Source organism: Candida parapsilosis, contig 005809, assembly GCF_000182765.1.
Source record: "Candida parapsilosis strain CDC317 annotated contig 005809".
NCBI classification, from domain to species: Eukaryota; Fungi; Ascomycota; class Pichiomycetes; order Serinales; family Debaryomycetaceae; genus Lodderomyces; species Lodderomyces parapsilosis.
The window spans coordinates 3,001,825-3,023,470 of record NW_023503281.1 but is presented as its reverse complement, the minus strand read 5'-3'; the positions used below and the strand labels follow the sequence as shown (position 1 = coordinate 3,023,470).

General features: G+C 40.6%; 9 protein-coding genes and 1 pseudogene across 10 annotated transcripts; 4 read left to right on the top strand and 6 right to left on the bottom strand. All coding sequences in view use genetic code 12, as the record gives it.

Annotated features, from left to right (window-relative positions):
• Nucleotides 1–1,447: 1,447 nt before the first annotated feature.
• Nucleotides 1,448–1,696, bottom strand: CPAR2_214180 (annotated as a pseudogene; the record flags this gene model as incomplete). The annotated part of the gene is made up of 1 exon: nucleotides 1,448–1,696. A coding segment is annotated over one exon (249 nt).
• Nucleotides 1,697–2,105: 409 nt separating this feature from the next.
• On the top strand, nucleotides 2,106–3,632 carry CPAR2_214170 (uncharacterized protein; the record flags this gene model as incomplete). The annotated part of the gene is made up of 1 exon (XM_036810398.1): nucleotides 2,106–3,632. One exon carries the CDS (start codon nucleotides 2,106–2,108, stop codon nucleotides 3,630–3,632), a length of 1,527 nt encoding a protein of 508 aa, XP_036666939.1.
• A 1-nt stretch (nucleotide 3,633) lies between these two features.
• SMP2 (phosphatidate phosphatase) lies at nucleotides 3,634–5,964 on the bottom strand (the record flags this gene model as incomplete). Its single annotated transcript, XM_036810397.1, has 1 exon — nucleotides 3,634–5,964. The coding sequence occupies one exon, from the start codon at nucleotides 5,962–5,964 to the stop codon at nucleotides 3,634–3,636; it is 2,331 nt and encodes a 776-aa protein (XP_036666938.1).
• A 123-nt stretch (nucleotides 5,965–6,087) lies between these two features.
• On the bottom strand, nucleotides 6,088–7,272 carry CPAR2_214150 (uncharacterized protein; the record flags this gene model as incomplete). Its single annotated transcript, XM_036810396.1, has 1 exon — nucleotides 6,088–7,272. One exon carries the CDS (start codon nucleotides 7,270–7,272, stop codon nucleotides 6,088–6,090), a length of 1,185 nt encoding a protein of 394 aa, XP_036666937.1.
• Nucleotides 7,273–7,803: 531 nt separating this feature from the next.
• Nucleotides 7,804–9,942, top strand: CPAR2_214140 (glutamine-dependent NAD(+) synthetase; the record flags this gene model as incomplete). The annotated part of the gene is made up of 1 exon (XM_036810395.1): nucleotides 7,804–9,942. The coding sequence occupies one exon, from the start codon at nucleotides 7,804–7,806 to the stop codon at nucleotides 9,940–9,942; it is 2,139 nt and encodes a 712-aa protein (XP_036666936.1).
• An 8-nt stretch (nucleotides 9,943–9,950) lies between these two features.
• On the bottom strand, nucleotides 9,951–11,015 carry PPE1 (carboxylesterase-mitochondrial 37S ribosomal protein YmS2; the record flags this gene model as incomplete). The annotated part of the gene is made up of 1 exon (XM_036810394.1): nucleotides 9,951–11,015. The coding sequence occupies one exon, from the start codon at nucleotides 11,013–11,015 to the stop codon at nucleotides 9,951–9,953; it is 1,065 nt and encodes a 354-aa protein (XP_036666935.1).
• Nucleotides 11,016–11,104: 89 nt separating this feature from the next.
• On the top strand, nucleotides 11,105–11,914 carry CPAR2_214120 (tRNA(adenine34) deaminase; the record flags this gene model as incomplete). Its single annotated transcript, XM_036810393.1, has 1 exon — nucleotides 11,105–11,914. The coding sequence occupies one exon, from the start codon at nucleotides 11,105–11,107 to the stop codon at nucleotides 11,912–11,914; it is 810 nt and encodes a 269-aa protein (XP_036666934.1).
• Nucleotides 11,915–12,075: 161 nt separating this feature from the next.
• Nucleotides 12,076–13,572, top strand: CPAR2_214110 (TFIIH/NER complex subunit; the record flags this gene model as incomplete). The annotated part of the gene is made up of 1 exon (XM_036810392.1): nucleotides 12,076–13,572. The coding sequence occupies one exon, from the start codon at nucleotides 12,076–12,078 to the stop codon at nucleotides 13,570–13,572; it is 1,497 nt and encodes a 498-aa protein (XP_036666933.1).
• A 75-nt stretch (nucleotides 13,573–13,647) lies between these two features.
• SPT5 (transcription elongation factor) lies at nucleotides 13,648–16,404 on the bottom strand (the record flags this gene model as incomplete). Its single annotated transcript, XM_036810391.1, has 1 exon — nucleotides 13,648–16,404. The coding sequence occupies one exon, from the start codon at nucleotides 16,402–16,404 to the stop codon at nucleotides 13,648–13,650; it is 2,757 nt and encodes a 918-aa protein (XP_036666932.1).
• Nucleotides 16,405–16,559: 155 nt separating this feature from the next.
• SRB9 (Srb9p) lies at nucleotides 16,560–21,344 on the bottom strand (the record flags this gene model as incomplete). The annotated part of the gene is made up of 1 exon (XM_036810389.1): nucleotides 16,560–21,344. One exon carries the CDS (start codon nucleotides 21,342–21,344, stop codon nucleotides 16,560–16,562), a length of 4,785 nt encoding a protein of 1,594 aa, XP_036666931.1.
• Nucleotides 21,345–21,646: the final 302 nt, after the last annotated feature.

Below are 21,646 nucleotides of genomic sequence, written 5' to 3'. Positions count from 1 at the left end.
TCAACATCCGGACCTCAGTATAATCAACATCCGGACCTCAGTATAATCAACATCCGGACCTCAGTATAATCAACATCCGGACCTCAGTATAATCAACATCCGGACCTCAGTATAATCAACATCCGGACCTCAGTATAATCAACATCCGGACCTCAGTATAATCAACATCCGGACCTCAGTATAATCAACATCCGGACCTCAGTGTAATCAACATCCGGACCTCAGTATAATCAACATCCGGACCTCAGTATAATCAACATCCGGACCTCAGTATAATCAACATCCGGACCTCAGTATAATCAACATCCGGACCTCAGTATAATCAACATCCGGACCTCAGTATAATCAACATCCGGACCTCAGTATAATCAACATCCGGACCTCAGTATAATCAACATCCCCATCCAGACCTCAGTCAAATTACCCCCACCCCATCTATCTACACTTACACACACCACTATGAATTAGTTGGTGTATCCATTGTCTTACCTGCGTCTTACAATAACTTACCCACTCATCATCTTTATTTTTAGTTCATTGTGCATGCAATTATTTTTGAGGTTTATGATGTTTCTCTTGATTTCTTTACAAAATATAAAAGAACAAACAATCTGTAACTTGTTTGATAGAACGTAGGTAAGACTGTCAAATGATGGTTACTGTGCCCTCTAATAAGAAACACATGGTCTTGGTCTCTTTAGAGATCACACTCTCCCCTTGAATGGTGTGCTTATTGAGTCTTGACAGTCTCATATTCTTTTGTATCGTAAAATATTTGCGTCAAAACACAAAAACGCGTGTTTACGATGAAAGCAAAGAAGATCAACAAAACCACAACGAGACTACAACAAATGAGAACACACATCAAACGAAGACACAACTTTGTATGATATGGTACTAAGAAGATGTGGACATTGTACTATATGCGCATGTGATGTCCACTGACACTACTATGAATGCATAATGTCCAATACTGGTGGAGCTATTAGAATGTGGCTACTTGTCCCTTAGAGACCAATAGGCTGATGTAAAATGCTATAATGCTTGAGCTATAAATGGTTTGTCTATGAATCGAGAATTGAAACTCGGGATCCAGACGTGAAAACACAGTAGCACAGTCTTGCAATATTGCGGGCAAAAAAATCATAAAAACAATCACAAAATGGCAAATCCCTCACTTTGTATCAGCCATTTCATGGAACCATATTACCACAATCTTGGTGACATCCTTCTTTTGTGATCAATAAAAACAAAGGAAAACATAACAGCGACCCTGAAAAGGAAAACTGTCAACCTTGAAAGCCTCTTTTGCAAAGATGTTCCACAGTGGTTATAAGAACGTTTCCAACAACATCGTAAATAGTTCCAGCACAGGCACGGCTATTATCTCTCTTTCTAGGTTTACCATTTGACTTTTCTACTCTACGGATCAATCCAGTATCGCCTCTCAATGATTGCGCAATTTGACCGATGTATTCAAACCAATTGCATAAACAATGCCAAACCCTCTTCTCTTGGATACAACCGATGACGAGCAAACCAGGTCCAATCGACCATCAACAGGCACCGGCAACGAATAGTGGTCAAATACAACGGTATACCCCTCTTGCACTTGTAGTGATTCTCCTGTCAACAACGCCTCATCAGTTTCTAAAGACAGTCAATTCAACAGGAATTGTATTACCGACTTTGACATGAAACACAACTCCAGATCCTACTTCCTCCGCTGCAACAGTAGCATCATCACCCCGATTCTGAACTACGTAAATCACGTAAGGGAAATCCATGTGGTCAAACTTTCGCTTCTCAATCACATTTGGATATTACCTCCATCGTAACTCATTACATCATTGTAATCAACCGCTTAACTCCAACACAAGTCAATCTCAATACTCTAGGATCCTTTGGCATAGTGGGTATAGGGGTGGTTACAGTCTTTGTAGTATATGAGAATCTGACTTTGCCATCAATTAGAAACGACTTTCAATGTAGGCCAATGAGATCTGCCTCAAAGATTTGTACCATACCAGCCCATTTGTGGGTTACTTTCAATTTTCTCGCCGTAAAACGAAAAAAAAACTTCCATCTCACGACAAGTCAACCCAATGTTAACCCTACGAAGACAATTGTTCAAAGGCAGGTTGAAAAAGGCACTCGAGCCTCCTCCACCAAGTCATTATGAATATTCAATCTCACCAAAAACGTATAACTTCAAAGTTCCTTCAACGAAACAAACGCTCAACCCGATACAACTAATATATCAAAAGGCAGTTAATTTTCCGTTTGACAAATCGAATGAAGAAGTCTACAACTCCTACCCGAAGGTGACGGCAAATCAGTTGCTTGATAGAAAGAGTCGACCAAGAGGAGTGCTGATGAGCACCGCTGATTTCATTGAAGACCTGTTGTATAATAAGCATTATGGTTACTTTGCCAAAGAAGCAGAAATTTATCATCCCGACAAACCATTCAGCTACCCAAATGTGAAGGATATCGATGGATTCATGGAGGCTTGGGGCGAGTCGTATTCAAAGTATGAACAAGATGACACCAAACCACTCCAATTATGGCACACCCCTACTGAGTTGTTCAATCCTTATTATGGAGAGAGTTTGGCTCGTTATATTCTATTCAATTACAAACTCAATGGCAACTATCCTTATGAGGATTTGATAATATACGAAATGGGGGGAGGTAACGGAACACTTATGTGCAATATCCTCAATTACATTAAAAAACATGAACCGCTGATATACGCTAAAACGCAGTACAAAATTATTGAAATATCCCAACAGCTAGCAAAAAAACAGAAAGCATCATACAGCAAAAGATTACAGGAGGAAGGATTGAATACAGACATGTTGGAAATCCACAATGTTTCCATATTCGATTGGAAAAAAGTTGTTGAAGAACCTTGTTTTTTCATAGCTTTGGAAGTGTTTGATAATTTTGCTCATGATTTGATTGCATATGATATGAATACAGGAGAGCCAACGGAGGGTAAGGTTTTAATTGATAAAAAGGGTGATTTCTACCAATTTTTCACACGCGAGTTGAGCCCTTATACCAATGCGTATCTACAACTCAGAGAGCATGGAAAGTTTTCGGTCCTCAAGTACCAAACGACGTTCAAAGGAAAATTCGAAAGTGCAAAGAGCTTCTACAAGTCAGTACACCCATTGCTAGAATCAGCAACCAAGCTTAAAATAAAACAAATGGTATTCCCATTCAATGATGACTTGTCGACTCCTGAATACATCCCAACAAGGCTTCTCCAATTCTTTCAAATTTTGAAACACAAATTTCCCAATCACTCATTGATCAGCTCGGACTTCCACTATTTGCCCAATACCATCAGAGGGTTCAATGCACCTGTAGTTCAAACAATGCTAAAGAAGGAGATGGTGGATGTTCGAACCTACATGGTGCAACAAGGATACTTTGATATAATGTTTGCTACTGATTTTGAAATAGCCAATGACATGTACCAAAGGGTGACAGGCAAAGACTCTAGAATAAATACACATAGAGGATTTCTAGAACAGTGGGCTGATGTGGAGGCTACAACGACAAAGGATGGAGAAAATCCAATGTTGGATTTTTATAGAAATGTGAGTTTCCTCACTAGTTAATCTAAATTTGCAATTTCTCGAAATCACTAGCTTTGATGAATTCGGTAGATCCTCTGTCAATGATTTCGTCTCTAATGGCCTCGGGCACTGGGACATCTTTGATGGAGCTCTGACTTGTCTCATCACCATCAACGTCATCTTCATCATCGTCATCTTCATCATCGTCATCTTCATCATCGTCATCGTCTTCCTCCCCCTCATCATCGTAATCTTCATCATCGTAGTCATCATCGTCATAATCGTCATCTGTGTAATCGTCGTCACCTTCGTCATCCTCTTCACCATCATCATCAGTAAAGTCATCCTCATCAACTTTTTCACCATCTTTGTAACTCTCCTCATCGTCCTTCTTCTTTCTGAAACTCATAAAGTTCTTTAGTGGTGAAGTAAACGATGATGCTGAAAGTGGTCTCTCCAAAGTAGGGGATCTTGACCTTTTGCTCTTTTGCAAAAGCTCAGGGTTATCTGTATGTGCCTCTTTTTCATGTTCATGATGCAGCAACTTTTCGTGCTTACTCAATTTGGGGGAGGCACTCTTTTTCAAATCCAAATCATCTTTTTCAATATCACTATCACTCAAATCATCAAAATTTAACGTGCTCCTCCAATAATTAACATCGTTAAACTTTTCATCGGTTTTGTAATCTTCAACAAAGTTGCGTGGCGATCCAGGAGACCTTGGTGATCCCGGTGTAGGCAGACGTATTGACGTGAAAGATCTTGCATCTGATGCATCATTTGTTTCATGGTTGTTTACATATTCTGACCATTGCGCATTGTTCCAGTTTGTTGAAATCGAACTAACCACTCTGATTGGAGGAAAAAACTGGTCAACCAATTCACCTATATGCAAGTACGACGATTTATAACCAGCCAACTCCAACAACTCCATATGAACTTCTCCATCTGGATTGATGGTAAAGATTCGATGACTTGGAATGTGTACTGATCGGTAACTAATCGCATCTGTGATTCTGTTACCAAACCCAGCGTAAAATGGAGTTTGGTCGTCATCCTCGTCCAATACTGTCGCCTCCCCTTCAAAAAATAAATGCATAATGTCAGATAGACAAGCCATTTTGAACACCTCTGGTTTCTTTAACACAACCTCTCGTCGCAAAGCGGCAAACGTTCGATCTGGACTCAAAATAACCGGTCCACTGGGCAACTTGACACCATCTTGGTTCACTCCTGTCAAGTATTGCCTTGTTGAATCAGCTTGGCCAACGGACCGAGCTGTTAAATAAAGAATATTGTACCCATTTTGGTTTATCTCTTGGAACAAACTAGCCACACCGGGATGCGTCCAATCTCTACCAATCAAATTCAATACATGTCCCAAAGCGTCGGATTTGGTGATGGTTCCGTCGATATCCGAAATGACGATAGGAGTGGTCGACTTCCACAAGAACAAATTCGCAGTCACTTGTGACGAGCTTTCACGAGACTTGAATTTAAGCGTATTCACTCCATAATTTAAATTCATCATTTGTAATTGCTCAGATGTTAATCTTAAAGTTTTGAAGTAAACTTTGTCACTTTCTCCTGATGTTGAGGTACCCACAGTTGTAATAGATGAAGAAGTATTTGTTGTTGGTGGAAGTTTGATCTCCTCATCAGATTCAGCTCCGTCTTCTGAAACATTGGATATCCTTATGTTTCCATTCTCATCTTTTGTGATAATCTGATTCCATGCTTTCACTGAATTTTCGCCCAAATCGCCTTCAATTTCCTCCACAAGAATTTTCTTGAACAATTCGTCAGAATTGTCAATATTTTTCTGCGAGTTTGGTTTATACCCATCCATGTCAATTAGGATATCCCCATTCATGTCTATTTTCGTTGGAATATTCAATTTTTGGGTGATTTTCTTGACATTCTCAATTGCCAATCGTTTCAGTTGTGAGGGGCTTCTTGGGCTAGGACTGTCACTCAACTTTACTTTTTCATCCAAGTCAAGCTCATCGGGTTCATTATCACTATTGGCCGGCGTACTCAATGGTGAGGATACTGGAGAAATCACTGGAGATGTCAAGACACTATTTGACAATTCATGATCAGTGTCATTCACTTCAAAAACAAAATGAGCCTCACCACCTTCACCTAGCTTCATCGGCAAGTTGGTCTTGACATCGTTCACATACAAATCGATTTTCTTTTGTGATGGCTTGATAATTTGAAGTAGCCCAAACCGAACGTGCCATGGTGACGTGTAACGAGTGCCATCAGGATGTTCAATGACAATGACATCAATAGCCCCTGATAGTGTAGCTGGATTCAAAGAGTTCCATTGATTGTAAACGTAGCCACCGACTTTTCCCACGTATTGCATGATTGAATGTTGATTAGAGCTGAAAAGAAAGAAGGAAATCAACCTAAAAAAAATGCGGAGCTAAATATAAAATTGCGCAAACTTTTAGATTCGAAAAAAAAAATAAGAATTTATACGACTTGCTTATACACTTATAGTTACTGGATCTAATCCACTAGCAATATTACATTGGTGCATCAACCTTCTTTCATCCATTCCGTCACTTCCCAAACCTTTAAACTCACCAGTGACAGAATGCCATACACCACGATTGAAAAACAACACTAAATCGCCTTGCTTCCAAGAATGAGCCAAAACTCTTTTTGGAGCTATAGCTGGTCTCATCATTTGGTGTACCTTTTCCCTAGACTCTTTCAAATTCAAGGTCTTAACCTCACCATTTACATTTGTATGCAATTTGTACAAACAACAACCATGTACTTGCAAGTGATGCTCCTTGGTTGTCGGGTTTGTCCAAACCATTGGCAACTTCTTAACTTTCAGACTTTCCCACTCTGGTAAGTCCTTAAAGTCCATTTCCTTACCCTCAGAAACCATTGTTAACCCATCGGATGTGGCTCTTGCAGGTGAGATAAAGATATATGGGTGTGGCGCATACTCGACTGTAGTGTTTAAAGCAAACTGCTTATCCTCTTCACTCAATCCTTCGAATGCTTGTGCACCACTGATGAAACAAGTGGCACCCTGAGTCAACTTTAATTCACTACCATCATCTTCGTATTTGATAGTTTGGTATTGAGTAGCTGGAGGTACCTTGATACCAAGCAAAGTTGTTACCATGGGTGGTGACAAACCATATAAGGCACTATCAATATGCCACCTGTAAAATCTGGTTCTTTTCTCCTCCTTAATTTGTTTCTCAGTCAAAGGGGTGTGATGAAACGTGGTGTGTGATGGGTGGGTCAAATTGATAGCCTCCCCATTTTCATTACCTGGTTCATCTGCTTCGAACGTACCTTGTCCGAGAATTTGAACTTGAGGTTGAGACTTTACCGAGCATCCATCCTTCTTCAACACTGACTTATCATGTCTAAACTCTTTGCCGTGTCCATATCCAGCTCCATTGTCCTCTTTTGGTTCTGGAATAGAGGGGTCAAATCTCTTTGTTAATAAATATTGCGATTTAGGAGCAAGATCAGCCTGATCGGGAACAACCACCACCAAATGGGTTTGAACTGCTTCATTCAATACGCGAAAATCATCATCATTCAAGTTGGCAGGATCATTGTGGCAGTACTTGGGGAGTTTAACAGTGCAGCCAAATGGAGTACCTTCTAAGCGCTCAACAACAACTGTGTCCTTATGCATTTTGCTGAACAAGTGTGGTGTTTGGATTTTATCATAAAACGAAGGGGCCGCTGGCGGGGTTTTTATATTCGATATGTCTGGGGTCACACTGATAAGGAACTCATAAATTATCCTGTATATAAAGAGAGGAAAGTTCCGATCTCATATCTGTTCCGTCGGAAGGTCAGCATTGAAAACATTGGCATCACAATTCACGACTTCGCACCTATTCATCAAAGATGGAACACACCGAAGGAGATACATCACTAATTCGCGCTTGTTTGAGTTGGAAAAGTGGGAGGCTCGCAAGGATGTACAAACTCCAGGTGCATTTGAATCTGTCAACTTGCTTCTCTTTCAAGAAATGAGCCATTTTTCTAGAAAATCCTCTCGGTTATTCCATCTGCAACAGTTTGGGGGGACTGTTGGCATGGGCCACTTATCCATCCATTCGCCTTCCTCTTACCCATCCAACTCTGTTTATAAAAATCTTTTAACTTCCGAAAAAAAAAAAAAAAAAACCCCCCTCTCCCAGCTTCTTCAACTCCATCAATGGGACACTACGTAACGCTTGCCACTTGTAACCTCAACCAATGGGCCCTAGACTTTGAAGGAAACAGAGACAGAATCCTTGCTAGTATAATCGAAGCCAAAAAACAAGGTGCCAAACTTCGAGTTGGGCCTGAGCTCGAGATTTGCGGGTATGGCTGTTTAGATCACTTTGACGAAAATGACTTGTACGAGCACAGTTGGGAGGTGTATGCTGAAATTATATCAAACCCAGAAACACACGGGATTTTGTTAGACATTGGTATACCCATAATCCACAAAACCATAAAGTACAATTGTCGTATCATCTCCTACAATGGCAAAATCTTGTTAATCAGACCCAAGTTATTTCTCGCAAATAATGGAAACTACAGAGAAATGAGATACTTTACCCCTTGGAATCGCCCAAAATACTATGAGGAGCACTACCTCCCTCGAAACATTGCCAAAGCAACTTGCCAATCAAAGGTTACGTTTGGTGACTGTGTGATTGAAACTATGGATACCAAACTTGGATGTGAAACATGCGAAGAACTCTTCACTCCAGAATCCCCACATATTGCCATGAGTTTGGATGGGGTAGAGATATTCACAAACTCCAGTGGTTCCCACCATGAGTTGAGAAAGTTGGATACTCGTATGCATTTAATCACAAATGCCACTAAAAAGTGTGGTGGAGTCTACTTGTATGCAAATCAAAGGGGATGTGATGGGGACAGATTGTATTATGACGGGTGTGCCTGTATCGTGGTCAATGGTCAACTACTTGCTCAAGGATCTCAATTCTCCTTAAACGATGTGGAGGTGATTAGTGCAACCATTGATCTTGATGATGTTCGATCGTACAGAAATCAAAAATCTGCAGGGATGCAAGCCGTCGACCAAGAGAAGCCATACAAGGCTGTTTATGCTGATATAGAGCTTTCCCCAAGTGAGAATGTTTATGATCCAAATGTTTCCCCCACAAGGCCACAAAAGATAAAATATCACTCACCAGAAGAGGAAATTGCTTACGGGCCCGCGTGCTGGCTTTGGGATTATTTGAGAAGATCAAAATGTGGAGGATATTTCCTTCCGTTGAGTGGGGGGATCGACTCTTGTGCAACAGCCGTGATTGTCCATCTGATGTGTCGATTGGTGGTGAAGTCAAACAACGAGCAAGTCCTAGCAGATGCTAGAGCTCTTACCCGCGATTCAAGTTTTACTCCAAAAACTCCTCAAGAGTTGGCCAAGAAAATCTTTTGCACCTCATTTATGGGTACAAAAAACTCATCATCAGAGACTAGATCAAGAGCAAAAGAGTTGGCAGAGAAGATTGGTTCATACCATGTGGACTTAAATATGGATAATCTCGTCTCTGCAGTTGTTTCATTATTTGAAGTAGCAACTGGTAAAAAGCCCATGTTTAAAATATTCGGGGGCTCACAGACAGAAAACTTGGCTTTGCAAAACATTCAAGCAAGATTGCGTATGGTTTTGAGTTACTTGTTTGCACAGTTGTTGCCATGGACACGTGGTCTTTCAGTTCCTGGTTTATTAGTATTGGGTAGTGCCAATGTTGACGAATGCCTTCGTGGATACTTGACAAAGTATGACTGCTCATCGGCCGATGTCAACCCTATTGGTGGAATTTCCAAAACGGACTTAAAAAGGTTCATTGCATGGGCTGAGAAAGAGTTTGATTTGCCTATTTTACATGAGTTTATAACTGCTACGCCTACTGCAGAATTAGAACCAATTACCAAAGATTACGTTCAAAGTGATGAGGTTGATATGGGCATGACCTACGACGAGTTGTCTCGCTTTGGTACTTTGAGAAAGGTTGATAAATGTGGGCCATTAGCGATGTTTATAAAATTGTACCACGAATGGTCTCAACCGCCATACAACTTGACAGCCGAACAAGTAGCAGAGAAAGTGAAGAGGTTTTGGTTCTTTTATGCTATCAATAGACACAAAATGACAACCATGACACCAGCATATCATGCCGAGCAATATTCTCCCGATGACAATAGATTCGACTTGAGACCATTTTTAATCAATCCAAGATTCCCATATGCAAGTAAAAAGATTGATGAAGTAGTTGAGCAGATCAACAACAGGCGCGAAGAAGTTAAACTTAGCAATATTAGTGTAGATTAATATACATTTTATGTAACTTTACCTCCCCATCTTGGAGTAACCCCTAGATGATCTTTTATATACCTTTCAGGGGCAAACACCTTGCACACAAACTCTTCCACACGAATAGCAACATGTTTTGGCAAATCCTCATGCACAAAATGACCACTTTTTTGACTATTGTTGAACACGACTAACTCGTACTTTCCTTGCATTTGGCCTATAATAAGCTCCTTATCTAACGTTTCATGAGCCGCTAATATTAAAAGTTTAGCCTTGGGAAAGTTTACGAAATTATTGGACAAGCCATTGAACCAGGTGTTCCAATAGGGCTCTGTCTGCTTCAAATCCGTTTTCCATGTCATTGTATTCAAATTGAATATATCCGGCAAGCTCAATCTAGCCGATTTCTCATTAAAAAGGAGGAAATTCATATGCCAATCAATAGCTTTTGATAGTGACGGAAATGACTTGGGTAATTTTTCAAGAAAAAATGGCATGACGGTTAAAGAAGTGACGGCGGTTTCCTCAACGATATCCAAAAGTATCAAACCTTTCACGAGTTCTTGTGGGTGATTGTGCACATATTTTGCAAAAATTGCCCCTCCCAATGAATGTCCCAACAAAAATATGCCCTGTGGATTATGTCTTGATACAAACTCCTCCAAAACGAAATGGAAATCCTCAACGAGTGTATCTAGTGAGAAATCAAGCTCCCCGTGTGAACCACCATGACCCCTCATATCGTATAAAAACACACTAATGGTTTCATCGGTGATATTCCGGCACAATTCGGCAAATGTCATTGATGATGAGCCGGCACCATGGCCACAGACCAACACTGGCCCCGGTTTCTTAGACTTCATAAAATAGGTGTTGAATGTTGACAGTCCATGAGTATAATCCTCGTTGACAAAGAAATCAGATTTGAATTGTTCGTACTCCTCCACTATCTCCTCATCAATTTGACTGGTGTCTTCTTTGACTTTAGTTTTTGGATCATCACTCACAGGCTCTTCATCCAACAGCAGAAGTCCAAGTTCAGTTTCTCTTTTCTTTACTCTCAGCAAAAGCGCCTTGTGTAAATCGGACATCTTCCGAGTTATAATAGGTTTTGGCATTCAGAGGAAAAACCAAGAAAAAAAAAAAAAGAATATCACCTTCTTCCAGAACCGTCTTCACCATGTCCGACCTAACGCGTCATTTCCAGTTCATGTCAACGGCCTTGTTTGTAGGCTACAAGGCCTTGCTCATCAATGAGACACCTGTATCTTGTATAGTGACCAGAGGAGACGATATTATTAGTATAGGGTACAACTACACAAACATCTCCCTAAATGGCACCAAACATGCCGAATTTATTGCATTAGAACGACTTGGTAGAGATATTGACTACAGCGAGCTTACGCTATATGTAACAGTTGAGCCTTGTATAATGTGTGCGTCTTATCTTCGGCAATTGGGAATTGGTAGAGTATACTTTGGATGCGGGAACGATCGATTTGGAGGCAACGGCACAATCCTTTCTATTCACAACGACACAAGCTTGCCCCATAGAGGTTATCCCAGCATAGGTGGTATTTGCAGAACAGAAGCAATCCAGTTGCTTCGAAATTTTTACATCCAAGAAAACGAATCGGCACCTATACCACAAGTAAAGAAGAACAAAAACATAGAAGAGAAAGAGTTTCCTCCAAACACCACTAACTTATCTAAAGCTGACTTCATCAAGTTTTTTGGGAGCTTGAGATGGGAACGTTTCAGTAGTGACGTGGAAATAACCCCAAATGATGGACAGGGGTATTTCATTTCGCAATTGCTCACTCTTAATGAATTGAAGCAAGTTCCGTATTTGGAAGAAGAGCTAGGTCAAGTTGGTTTGAATCAACTTGATTCTTTCTCCTCGCTATTCTATGAAATCAGCAATGACGGGCGTGTCAACTACGAGCAATCAATAGATAAGTATCTTCATAAGAAACGTAGAACGGTGTAATTAATAAAAAACCAAATTCCCAATCTTTTCGAAATTAGTCCCTTCTCAAATTTTTTCCCCAGAATGTCCTAAAAGATTGGAATGTAGCAAAGAAGATGTGAAGAAAAAGAAAAAATAAACCAAAAACTAGTTTCTCTATTTTGCATCAACCACCAGAAAAAATGGATGATTCAGACGAGGAGTTTGTATCGACGCCTAGTGGTTCTCGATCTCCTTCATCACGGTTGTCTTCTGCCGTATCCGATGCAGTACCGCGAGCAGGAGTCTCAGCAAGAACAAGGTCACAGCATAATGGCAAAGTGAGTGACTTGAAAAGGGCAAATGGATATGCATGGGAGGATGAGTATCAGAGATCATGGGATATAGTAAAGGATGACGAACTGGGCAGTGGCTCATTTGAGGCAATGGTGCAATCAATCATTGAAAATAGGAAGAAAAAGATTATGAAAAATCCTAGCACACCATTCCAAAGGGGAATCATTAGAACATTGGTCATTATCGTTGACGGGACGCTAGCGATGGCAGAAAAAGACTTGCGCCCAACGCGACTATCACTAACACTAAACTATTTACTGGAGTTTGTTGTGGAATTCTTTGATCAAAATCCTATATCACAACTAGGTATAATATTAATGAGAAATGGTGTGGCTAATTTGATCAGCGAGGTGAGCGGACTGCCTCAATATCATATAGACAGGTTGCGACAATTGAAAGCAAGGCAACATAACAAATACGAACCAAAAGGAGACCCTTCGTTGCAAAATTGTTTAGAAATGGCACGATCCTTGCTAAAATTCAACTTTGGCTCTGCTTCAAATAATTCAAAAAACTCAAAGGAGATATTGTTAGTATTTGGCTCGCTATTCACCAGTGACCCAGGTGACATCCACAAGACAATAGACAGCTTAGTCAAGGATAACATTAAGGTCAGTGTGATTGGGCTTTCAGCTCAAGTTGCCATATGTCAAGAATTGGTTAATAAAACTAACCACGAGCTGCGAAATTCATCATCAAAGCATTACGGGGTAATAATGAATGAGACACACTTTAAAGAGTTGTTAATGGACTGTGTGACACCATTGCCATTGCCAGAGAGTGAGGAAATCAAGATTGAAACAAAAGGGGTGCCTTTGATCAAGATGGGGTTCCCTTCCAAAGTACAACCCAATGCAACCTCCACTATAGGAAACTCGGAATATACAGTGGAGTTCCCTCAACTCAATGCATCGTACCCAACGCAAGGCTCCAACGATTCGAAAGATGTTGTTGAAGTGAATTCTGGTTTAGCAATGTCGCAAACTTTTGGCTACCAATGTCCCCAATGCAAGAGCAAAGTGTGCAATTTACCTACGATTTGTCCAGTGTGTGGGCTCATGCTTATACTCTCTACGCATTTGGCGAGATCTTATCATCACTTGGTACCTCTTGCCCCATATAAGGAAGTTCCTCTATCTACGTCTTACGATAGAGAATACTGCTACGGGTGCCAGTTGATATTTCCTTCAGGAGTAAAGTCAACTAAAAACACTGGAACTATCGATTCTCTCACAAGCTCAAGATACAGGTGTGCCAATTGCTGCAACGATTTTTGCATAAATTGCGATGTCTTTATTCATGAAGTGTTGCACAATTGTCCTGGTTGTGAAAATGCTCACTAAAGACGATTGTTTTTTATTCTTTAAACTTTATTTACTGGAAATACATAGAATCAAACCTTTACTCTTACTCTGAGATTATCGACTTCCCCAGCTACTATTATTACCCTTCTTTCCCCAGGTAGAGCCACCACCCCAAGCTGAGCCTCCTCCATTGGCGCCTTTAGAACCACCCCATGAGGAACTGCCTCCTTTATTGCCACCCCAAGTCGACCCATTCCCTTTGGCGCTACCCCAAGCAGAAGCACCACCTCCACCTCCACCTCCAGCATTCCAAGCAGATGCACTATCAGTATTGTTCCAAGAAGATGCACTACCACCCCACGACGATGCACCGCCTGCTCTTCCACTATTCCAAGTAGAGGCGCCACCGCTTCTATTCCATGTGGAAGCACCTCCAGCAGCACCAACTGCAGGTGTCGCACCCCCACTCCAAACAGACCTCTCTCCTCCGCTGCTAAACGCAGGATTGGCCACGGGTTGAGTGTAAGTTGCTGCTACCTCCTCTGGTGCCGCACCAATAAATCGCAAGTAAGGAATTACCTCCCCTTTGATCAACACATTCAAATTCTTTTTAAGTACCTTGACCTTTTTGCTCTTTGTATGCAACTCGATTCTAGCATACACGTCGTCCGCTTCAACCACCTTTCCTTTCAATCCTTTGTAACTTCCACTTTTGATGGCGACGTCTTTATATAACAACTTATCTCGACCATGCACACGAGTCTTCAAACCCTGTATTGCAAGCTGATCGGGGAGTTTCAAGTTTGGATTCATGCTGGTTAGATCGGGGCCAAGGCTCTTGGAAATCATCGAATCTTTGGTGGCAATAGTGCTAACATTCATTCGATTTGTGACAAAAATACCCAAGTTTTCTATAATTTCATTGGATTTGATAAATAATGCATTCTTGTAAATATGCAATATTGCTCCTTCTCTGCCCTTGTCACCAACTGATTCCTTAACGGTATCACCCACCCTGATTGTAAAACCATTTTTGTCAGTAGCAATTTGCTCACGACGAGTTTGAGTAACCTTTGACGCAATGGCCGTTGGCTTGACATTTATCAATCTTCCATCTGTTGTGAGTATTTCGTAAATGTTTTTTTCCGCTTTTACAATTACCCCGACTGTAGAGGCACTTAATTCAACCAAGTCCTTAATATCGTACTTGAAATTCTTGTTGTCCACATTTGAAGATGCGTCAGTTGCCTTGACCAAGAAATTGGCAAACACTCTAACATCTTCTTTCGTTTGATCACTAACCAAAATGACTGAATCCCCGTCAATTTTGATAACCAACCCTGTCTCGTCAAAATGTTTACCCTCTACAATCCTGACGTGATCACCCTCATTAAAAATCTTTCTCAAATCATTTGCCGGTACTGTTAACTTCTGATTAACGAATTTTGGATCACCACTATCTGTCACTGTTATTTTGATTTCATTTAATGCAGTTTCGACAACAAGACCTACCGTCTTTGCCTGTTCACCACGACGAACTTCAACTTTGTCACCTGGCTGAAATGCTGTAGACTGTTTGCCATCGTTCAATTTTTTATTCTTTAAAGATGCAGCTATCTTAGCAAGATCAATACCATCACTATCCTTCCCGGTTTGGAATAAATCAAGCTCTGCCAAAGTTGGGTGAACATCTTTAGTTTGGATGTACTGCAATTTGAAGTCCTTGTACAAGAAACCATCTTCGTAATCATCTCCCTTGTAGGTATATCTCCTCAGACTTCTCTGTTGTAGATTAGAAGGATCATACATTTTTGCATCCTGTGCATTGAATAATCTTGGTGGTGGCCTGATAGTCAGTTTTATCCTTTTTCCGTCTTCTGTAAACTCATCATTCTTGCCATAATCGAGTCTTGGCACAACCTTGCACAAAACATCCAACCCGTTCTCTGACAAATTTTCGACAATAGCAAGGTCGCCCTTATATTTGCCTCGAGTGATTCTCACGTAAATTCCTGGTACTATTTCAATATCAGATGACTTGACTTGTTTAAGTAAATCAGGATACTCTTTAACAGAGACCAAAAGTTTATCCTTTAAAAAAACATTCACCATCCCTTGCAATGCCTTATCAATTGCATCAGATCTCTTTGCTTCGATGTAGATATATCCTTTAAATGAATCTCGTTGAAAAACAGTCAAGATATCTAATGGCATCTTTCGTCTCTCCAACGTCCTCTTTTTATCGTAAAGCTTTCTAACCAACTCTTTTTCCTTACCTGGGGTACACCTTATAGCATAAATAGATGGATCATTGATCGATGGCATCAACAACTTTTGCGATACTGTTCCACCCGCTGCTGTATCACCTCTGTATGCAACATGTGACTTTCTATATCTTTGCTTTAAAGTTTCAGCCAACTGTTCTGCATCTTGGTCTTCTGCCTCTTGACGACGACGATCAAACTGCCTGTGCATCCTATCGTCCCTATTGATTTCATCTCGGTCATCACCTGCATGATCATCGGTGATGAATTCTTGTCTCAACATTTCTGCTTCTTCGTCATCCTCGTCTGCTTCGTCCTCTTCTTCATCAACCTCGGCTTCAATATCGAAAAACTGATTTGCACCTCTCTTTTTCTTTCTTTTTCTACTTGGTTCGTTCTCCTCATCATCATCATCTTCTTCTTCTTCTTCTCCTTCATCGTCGTTATCTTCGTCTCGCTCCTCGTCTTCTTCCACATTGTTACCATTCTCTGACTCCTCCTCCTCGTCTTCTCTAGGTCTTTTCGGTGCTCTCTCTTCAGCCCTTCTAAATTCTTCATCAAAACTCAACTTCTCGCCTTCCTGTTTGGTTTCTGGTTGATCTGACATGACTTGGATGCTGATGATTGCAGTAGTTTGTCAGGCTTTTTTTTTTTTCTCTTATGGCAATTTTCTTTTTTTTTTTTTTTCCATTCTTATTTTTCTTTCATAAAACTCTTTTGCAAAAATGCACGTCTCCTCATAATGCTTACCTAAATTCAATTCTATTCTTCTACATATATATGTACCACATAGTTTAGTAGTTTTCCCACGGCGTTGATATGCCAAGGAACCACACATGTGGTTTGAGAATATCCTAAACTAGCTGTATCAGCTTCGGTTCCATGTATTGGCCTCATCCCAAGAATATCATTCAAAGTAGTCAAGTTCTTGTACTGACTCAACATCATCTTCATCAAGTTGTCCAAATTCCAATAGTTCGAGCAGCTTAGTAAGTTAACTTCAAACACCAACAATCCCTTTTCGTTGTCGCTCGAGGTCACAGGTTGCTCTTTGACTAAAAATCCAGTCTTCATGTTCATTCTGCTTGGTGAGTTGAATGAAGGGAGCTGTACTTGAGGAATTACACCGTAGATATCTCCATCAGCACTCTTTAGTATCGCGTCAGGTTCATTTTGACTCTCCAATGCACTTCCCGCGGTGCCCGGAGTTGGTATCTCTTGCGGAGACAAAAAATTTGATGGCATATTCAAAAACTGTTGTGGTGAATGAAACGCCAAACCATTCGGTGATGTTGCCAAAACCGAACCCCCACTTGATGTGTTGGGTGACGTATTATTGATATTGTTTGGATTCTTGAAGCTGAAAAAGCTGTCTCTGTCTCTGTCTGGTGAGTTGAAAGTCGAATTTGAGTTTTCTCCTTTCACCGATAGCGTCAATTTAGGAGTTCTATTGACAGATAACACGATTAACGAAATATCTTTGAATCTCATACTAAGACGCTTCCAGTGAATCAATTCATCATCAGGAATCACACTGTTGATTCTCGTCAATACCAAAAACTTTTTCCCTCCCGCTGAATTTTCCCGCTCGTTCACTCGACTCAAAGCACTAAAAAGTTCAGCAGAGATATTCCAGATATCGTCAGCAATTGTGGCAACGTCTATCCTCTCATCTCGAAAGCTGTGCATAGATGGCTTTGCTCCGTTTTGCTCATTCCCATTGGGTGAGCAATACCATGACTTTGTATGTTTCACGAGACCCAAAGGATCGGTCCAAGCCGCAGCAAACCAGTTTCTATCAATTGATCTCTCGTAAGCCACGTGAATGAATGTATCGTCCGAGCCTGATATGTCACGATAACTGTTGTTGATAAATTTGAACGGTATTCTTGATGGAGCTTCTTTTACCAAAGGTGCGTAAAATTGACACGATGAAAGCTTTGCGCCCGCATCTTGGGGACATTCGTTGTATAAGCTCAGTGAGATTTTTGACAACATGTGGTTATTGAACAACTTTAGCGTTATGTCAGATCCAACTTTATTGGCAATCATGGATGCAGGGATAATTTTTGCAAAAATTTGAACCAAGGGCACTTGGAAATTCAAAAGTGCCACCTTAAAGTTTCGCAAAACTTTTGATATCTGGAGGATTGAGTTGAAGCTTTGGTCAAAATTTATAAAAAGGATCAATAATGGTCTGTCAAACTCAAAGTTGTTTGTCTTGTTAATTAAATCCAATTTTATCAATTCGGCTAGGGAATTAAGCTTCTTATTCACTTGATTGTAGCCGCCACAATTGCATGATAGGCTTTCAGTAACTCGCATAACACCATCACTGACAGGTTCCAAATCGGGTATAGTATCGACAGTTGATAAGTTTAATTTGGATATTGAGCCAAAGTTGCAGCTTTTGTAGTTACTAATGAGTCTATCCGTGAGCTTGTGAAGATAGGAGCTCGATTCAAATCCGGATGTTTCGCCGATTGCGAGCATCTGAAAATCCCTCTGGCCCCCCACGGGACTAAAATCTAAGTAACTCCAAAAGTCGAGTCCGACGCAGTTAAGTTTGATGAGACTACCGTTCTTGTTTACTTTGACTTTCACCTCCTTTGTTTTGAATATGCTAACATCAGTGGAACTTGGAAAGGAGTTGAATTCTTGTAGTAAATTGGAGTACTTTTCAAAGTCAGCTTGGGAAGTGGTGCCATCTAAAAAATTCCAAGTTAAAGAATCAAGCTCCTTTTTGATTCGGCGTCTAGTTTTGGGACTTTCGTGGTGCGTAATTTGTTCCAAAAAATTCAAGTCACCGTCGAGTAAATCCTCCTCCTCCCCCCCTTCTTCGTGTTTGGTATCAACAACAAGTTCCAGCAAACATACTTGATAAGAATGGGGAAACACTGATCCAATTTGTTCTAAAAAACTGAATTTTGGCGTTTGGTACTCGATCGCATTCGATTCTGTCAAACTAAAGTCCTCATTGTATTCTGACTTGAGCTGTGAGTACATTTTCGAAGTAGTTCCCAAATCGAAAACAATGCTTTTCGAAATAAAATGCAATAACTCTTTCAAATGTCTCAGCTTCACAATTAACTCATCACTATTTGTTGTTTCCAAGTCATTGTCACCTTCATCCTCCGTCATGGAAAACGTGGGTATTACTCTATCACTAATCAAATTGTTCATCAAATACAAACTTGGAATAGTTGACACATTCACATTTCTCAAGATCAACGGCAAAAAATTTGATGTTTCAGTAGCTTTGCTGGGGGGGTCGGTTTCCTTCTTGTTCTCCAAATGATTCATTTGCGGCGAGTGGTGTCCAATTGAAGCATCATAAAATGCGGGAGTCATAATGGAAGATTGAATGTCGTTCAACGGGAGCGGTGATTCGGGTTTAGCTCCCATCTTTCCAAAATTGTTGACAAATGGAGAACTAAATCCACCAGAATGCAACATTGGTGTAAATATAGATTTTTCAGGGCCAATACTAGGCGCACCAAAATCCAATACCGTGTTTGCCCCTACTATGTTGCCTTGGTTTGACTTAACAAATGTGTCATGGTGTTCATCGGAGTATTGTGACCCTTCTTCCAGATCTGCGTCCTCATCACTTTCCTCACTTCCAGATAAATCATCTGTTTGGATACGTTGCTTTTTGAATGTGCTCAAAGACAGGGGTGACGCTCCACTCACACTTGTTGCTCTAAAGCCCGATTTCTCTACTCCGTCGACATCTTTGTCGAAATAGAATTTACCACCTTTTCCATACTTTGTATCAATGTCCTTTTTGATCACCGGATGGAAAGCCAATGGAGAGAAAAGTGTTTGTTTGTTTTTTCCCATCACCTCGTTGTCACTCTTCACAATATCTCCCTGTGATTGACATTGAGATTGAGATGACGAGCTATCAGCTGAGGTTTTGCTCATATACATCATAGGCGTTGGATTGACTGGCGGGGGAGCGCCAGGGTCAGAATAGTTGGGACTGACTGACTTTCCCACCGTCATTCCGGTACTTAAAATATCAATATATGGCAAAACTTTCTTTGATTTGCTTTCCGAGTTAGATTCAGGTCTAGGTGGCTCTAATCTTTGTGTGGCGCCGTCTGAAAAAGGGGATTCCAGGTTTGTCCCGCTTTTAAATAAATCGTCGGCTTCATCTTTAATATTTTCTATATTGCCACCTGATTGATTCCCCTCCTCCAAAAAAGCGTCTTCACTTGCATCCTCGTGCCCACCAAATAATTCGTCGATTTCCATATCGTTGTCATCTTCAGCATCAGCATTTCTCTCCTCCGGGACACTATTTTCCTGTTTGGGGAAAAAATTGTCGTTCACTTGTAAATTGAAGATATCGCCTCCTAACGGCGTGTTGAGCCCTATATCAAGCGGTCCCAAGTTCCTGGGCGCTTCGTTTACAGTGTTAGTAGAGCCCGTTGAAGGACTACGTTGCTCTTGTTTCAAAGAAGGAGACTGTCTCTCGTTGTCCTGACGCACATTTGTTGGTTGCGTTTCAAGCTGTGACAGTTGCTGCATTTGTTGCAGATGTTGATTGTATAATATCTGCTCTGCTCTCTCCAGTTCTGCTTTGTGCGAAATCGTGAAATCAAGAAATTCAGATAACAAGTTCATTGGATTGGAGTAATTCGGAGTTGAATCTCTATAATCTCTGATTTTCTCTCGCAAACCCAACTGCAAAAGACAAAGATTCCATGGCCACAATATGTACTTTTTGTTTTCAACTGTATGCACGAATTTGGAAATAGACGATGTTTGATTGTTCAAGTGCTTCAAGTTTGGTATTAGTTTCACCCACGTCGCCCCTTGCAAGCTTTCAATCCCGGTGTTCAATTGAAGCAACCGTAGTAGTTGTTCATTTTCAAATTGGGGTTTACTTACAAAATTGCTTTTGAGGTTTGTAGGGTCGAATAAATGGCACCTAATTCCACTAGGTAGAATATATACAACAAAGGCTTGGCTTTTGATAGTTTCATTTGGGAACAACAACGATGAATTGTAAAAATGAGGTGTTTTTCTCTCAACACAAGACATAAGCATATCTCCAGTAGCAAGAAGTATGGGATCTATACATACAATTCTGTATGTTTCATTATCCTCAGAAACAACGCAATGATTCCCAAACACCTTAACCACCTGCTGTATCGACAAGTTGTATAAAATCATTTTTTTCAATGCTCTGAGAAAGCTTATGTTTGCAAATGCGAGATATTCCTCATTGTCAACTGTCTTTGGTGGATTGGCCAACTTTTCTGCAATCACGGTTGATTGAAACTTGGTCTTCACAATAGGGTTAGACTCAACCAACGAGGGTGTATCGTGAATGGCGTCATCTACCAAAAAATAAAACAAACATTTATTGTAGTACGTGAGTAGGATGTTTGGGTGTTGGTGACGTAAACTCAATTCTAACTCCAAAAGCTCTTGTTCATTATTGTTTGCAGTTGTGTATATCGTGTATTGAATGTTCTTTACGTGGCCAATTTTGAAATAGTTTGTCTTTATATCTGAAGCCTGCCTATCTAGCATTTCAGCCTTGGTGAGGGAGGGGTGGTTGTGTTTGGTGTTTTCTGGTGGTGATAGATCAAATAAAGTAATTATGTATTGGTTGTACACCCGAAAAAGAATTCAGTGAATGGCATGGTTTTGTGACACCTGAATGGTAGCAGAAGGACCAATAAATCATAATGAATGAATTACCCTTCAATAAGCATGTTTTCTGAGCATAGTTCACAAGCTGATGGGGTTTTCATATGGTCAAAACAGAGAAAGAGGTGTGTGTGGGATGTGTGAGAACTACTCCACATTGGCGGTGTGCTTTCGGAACTTAC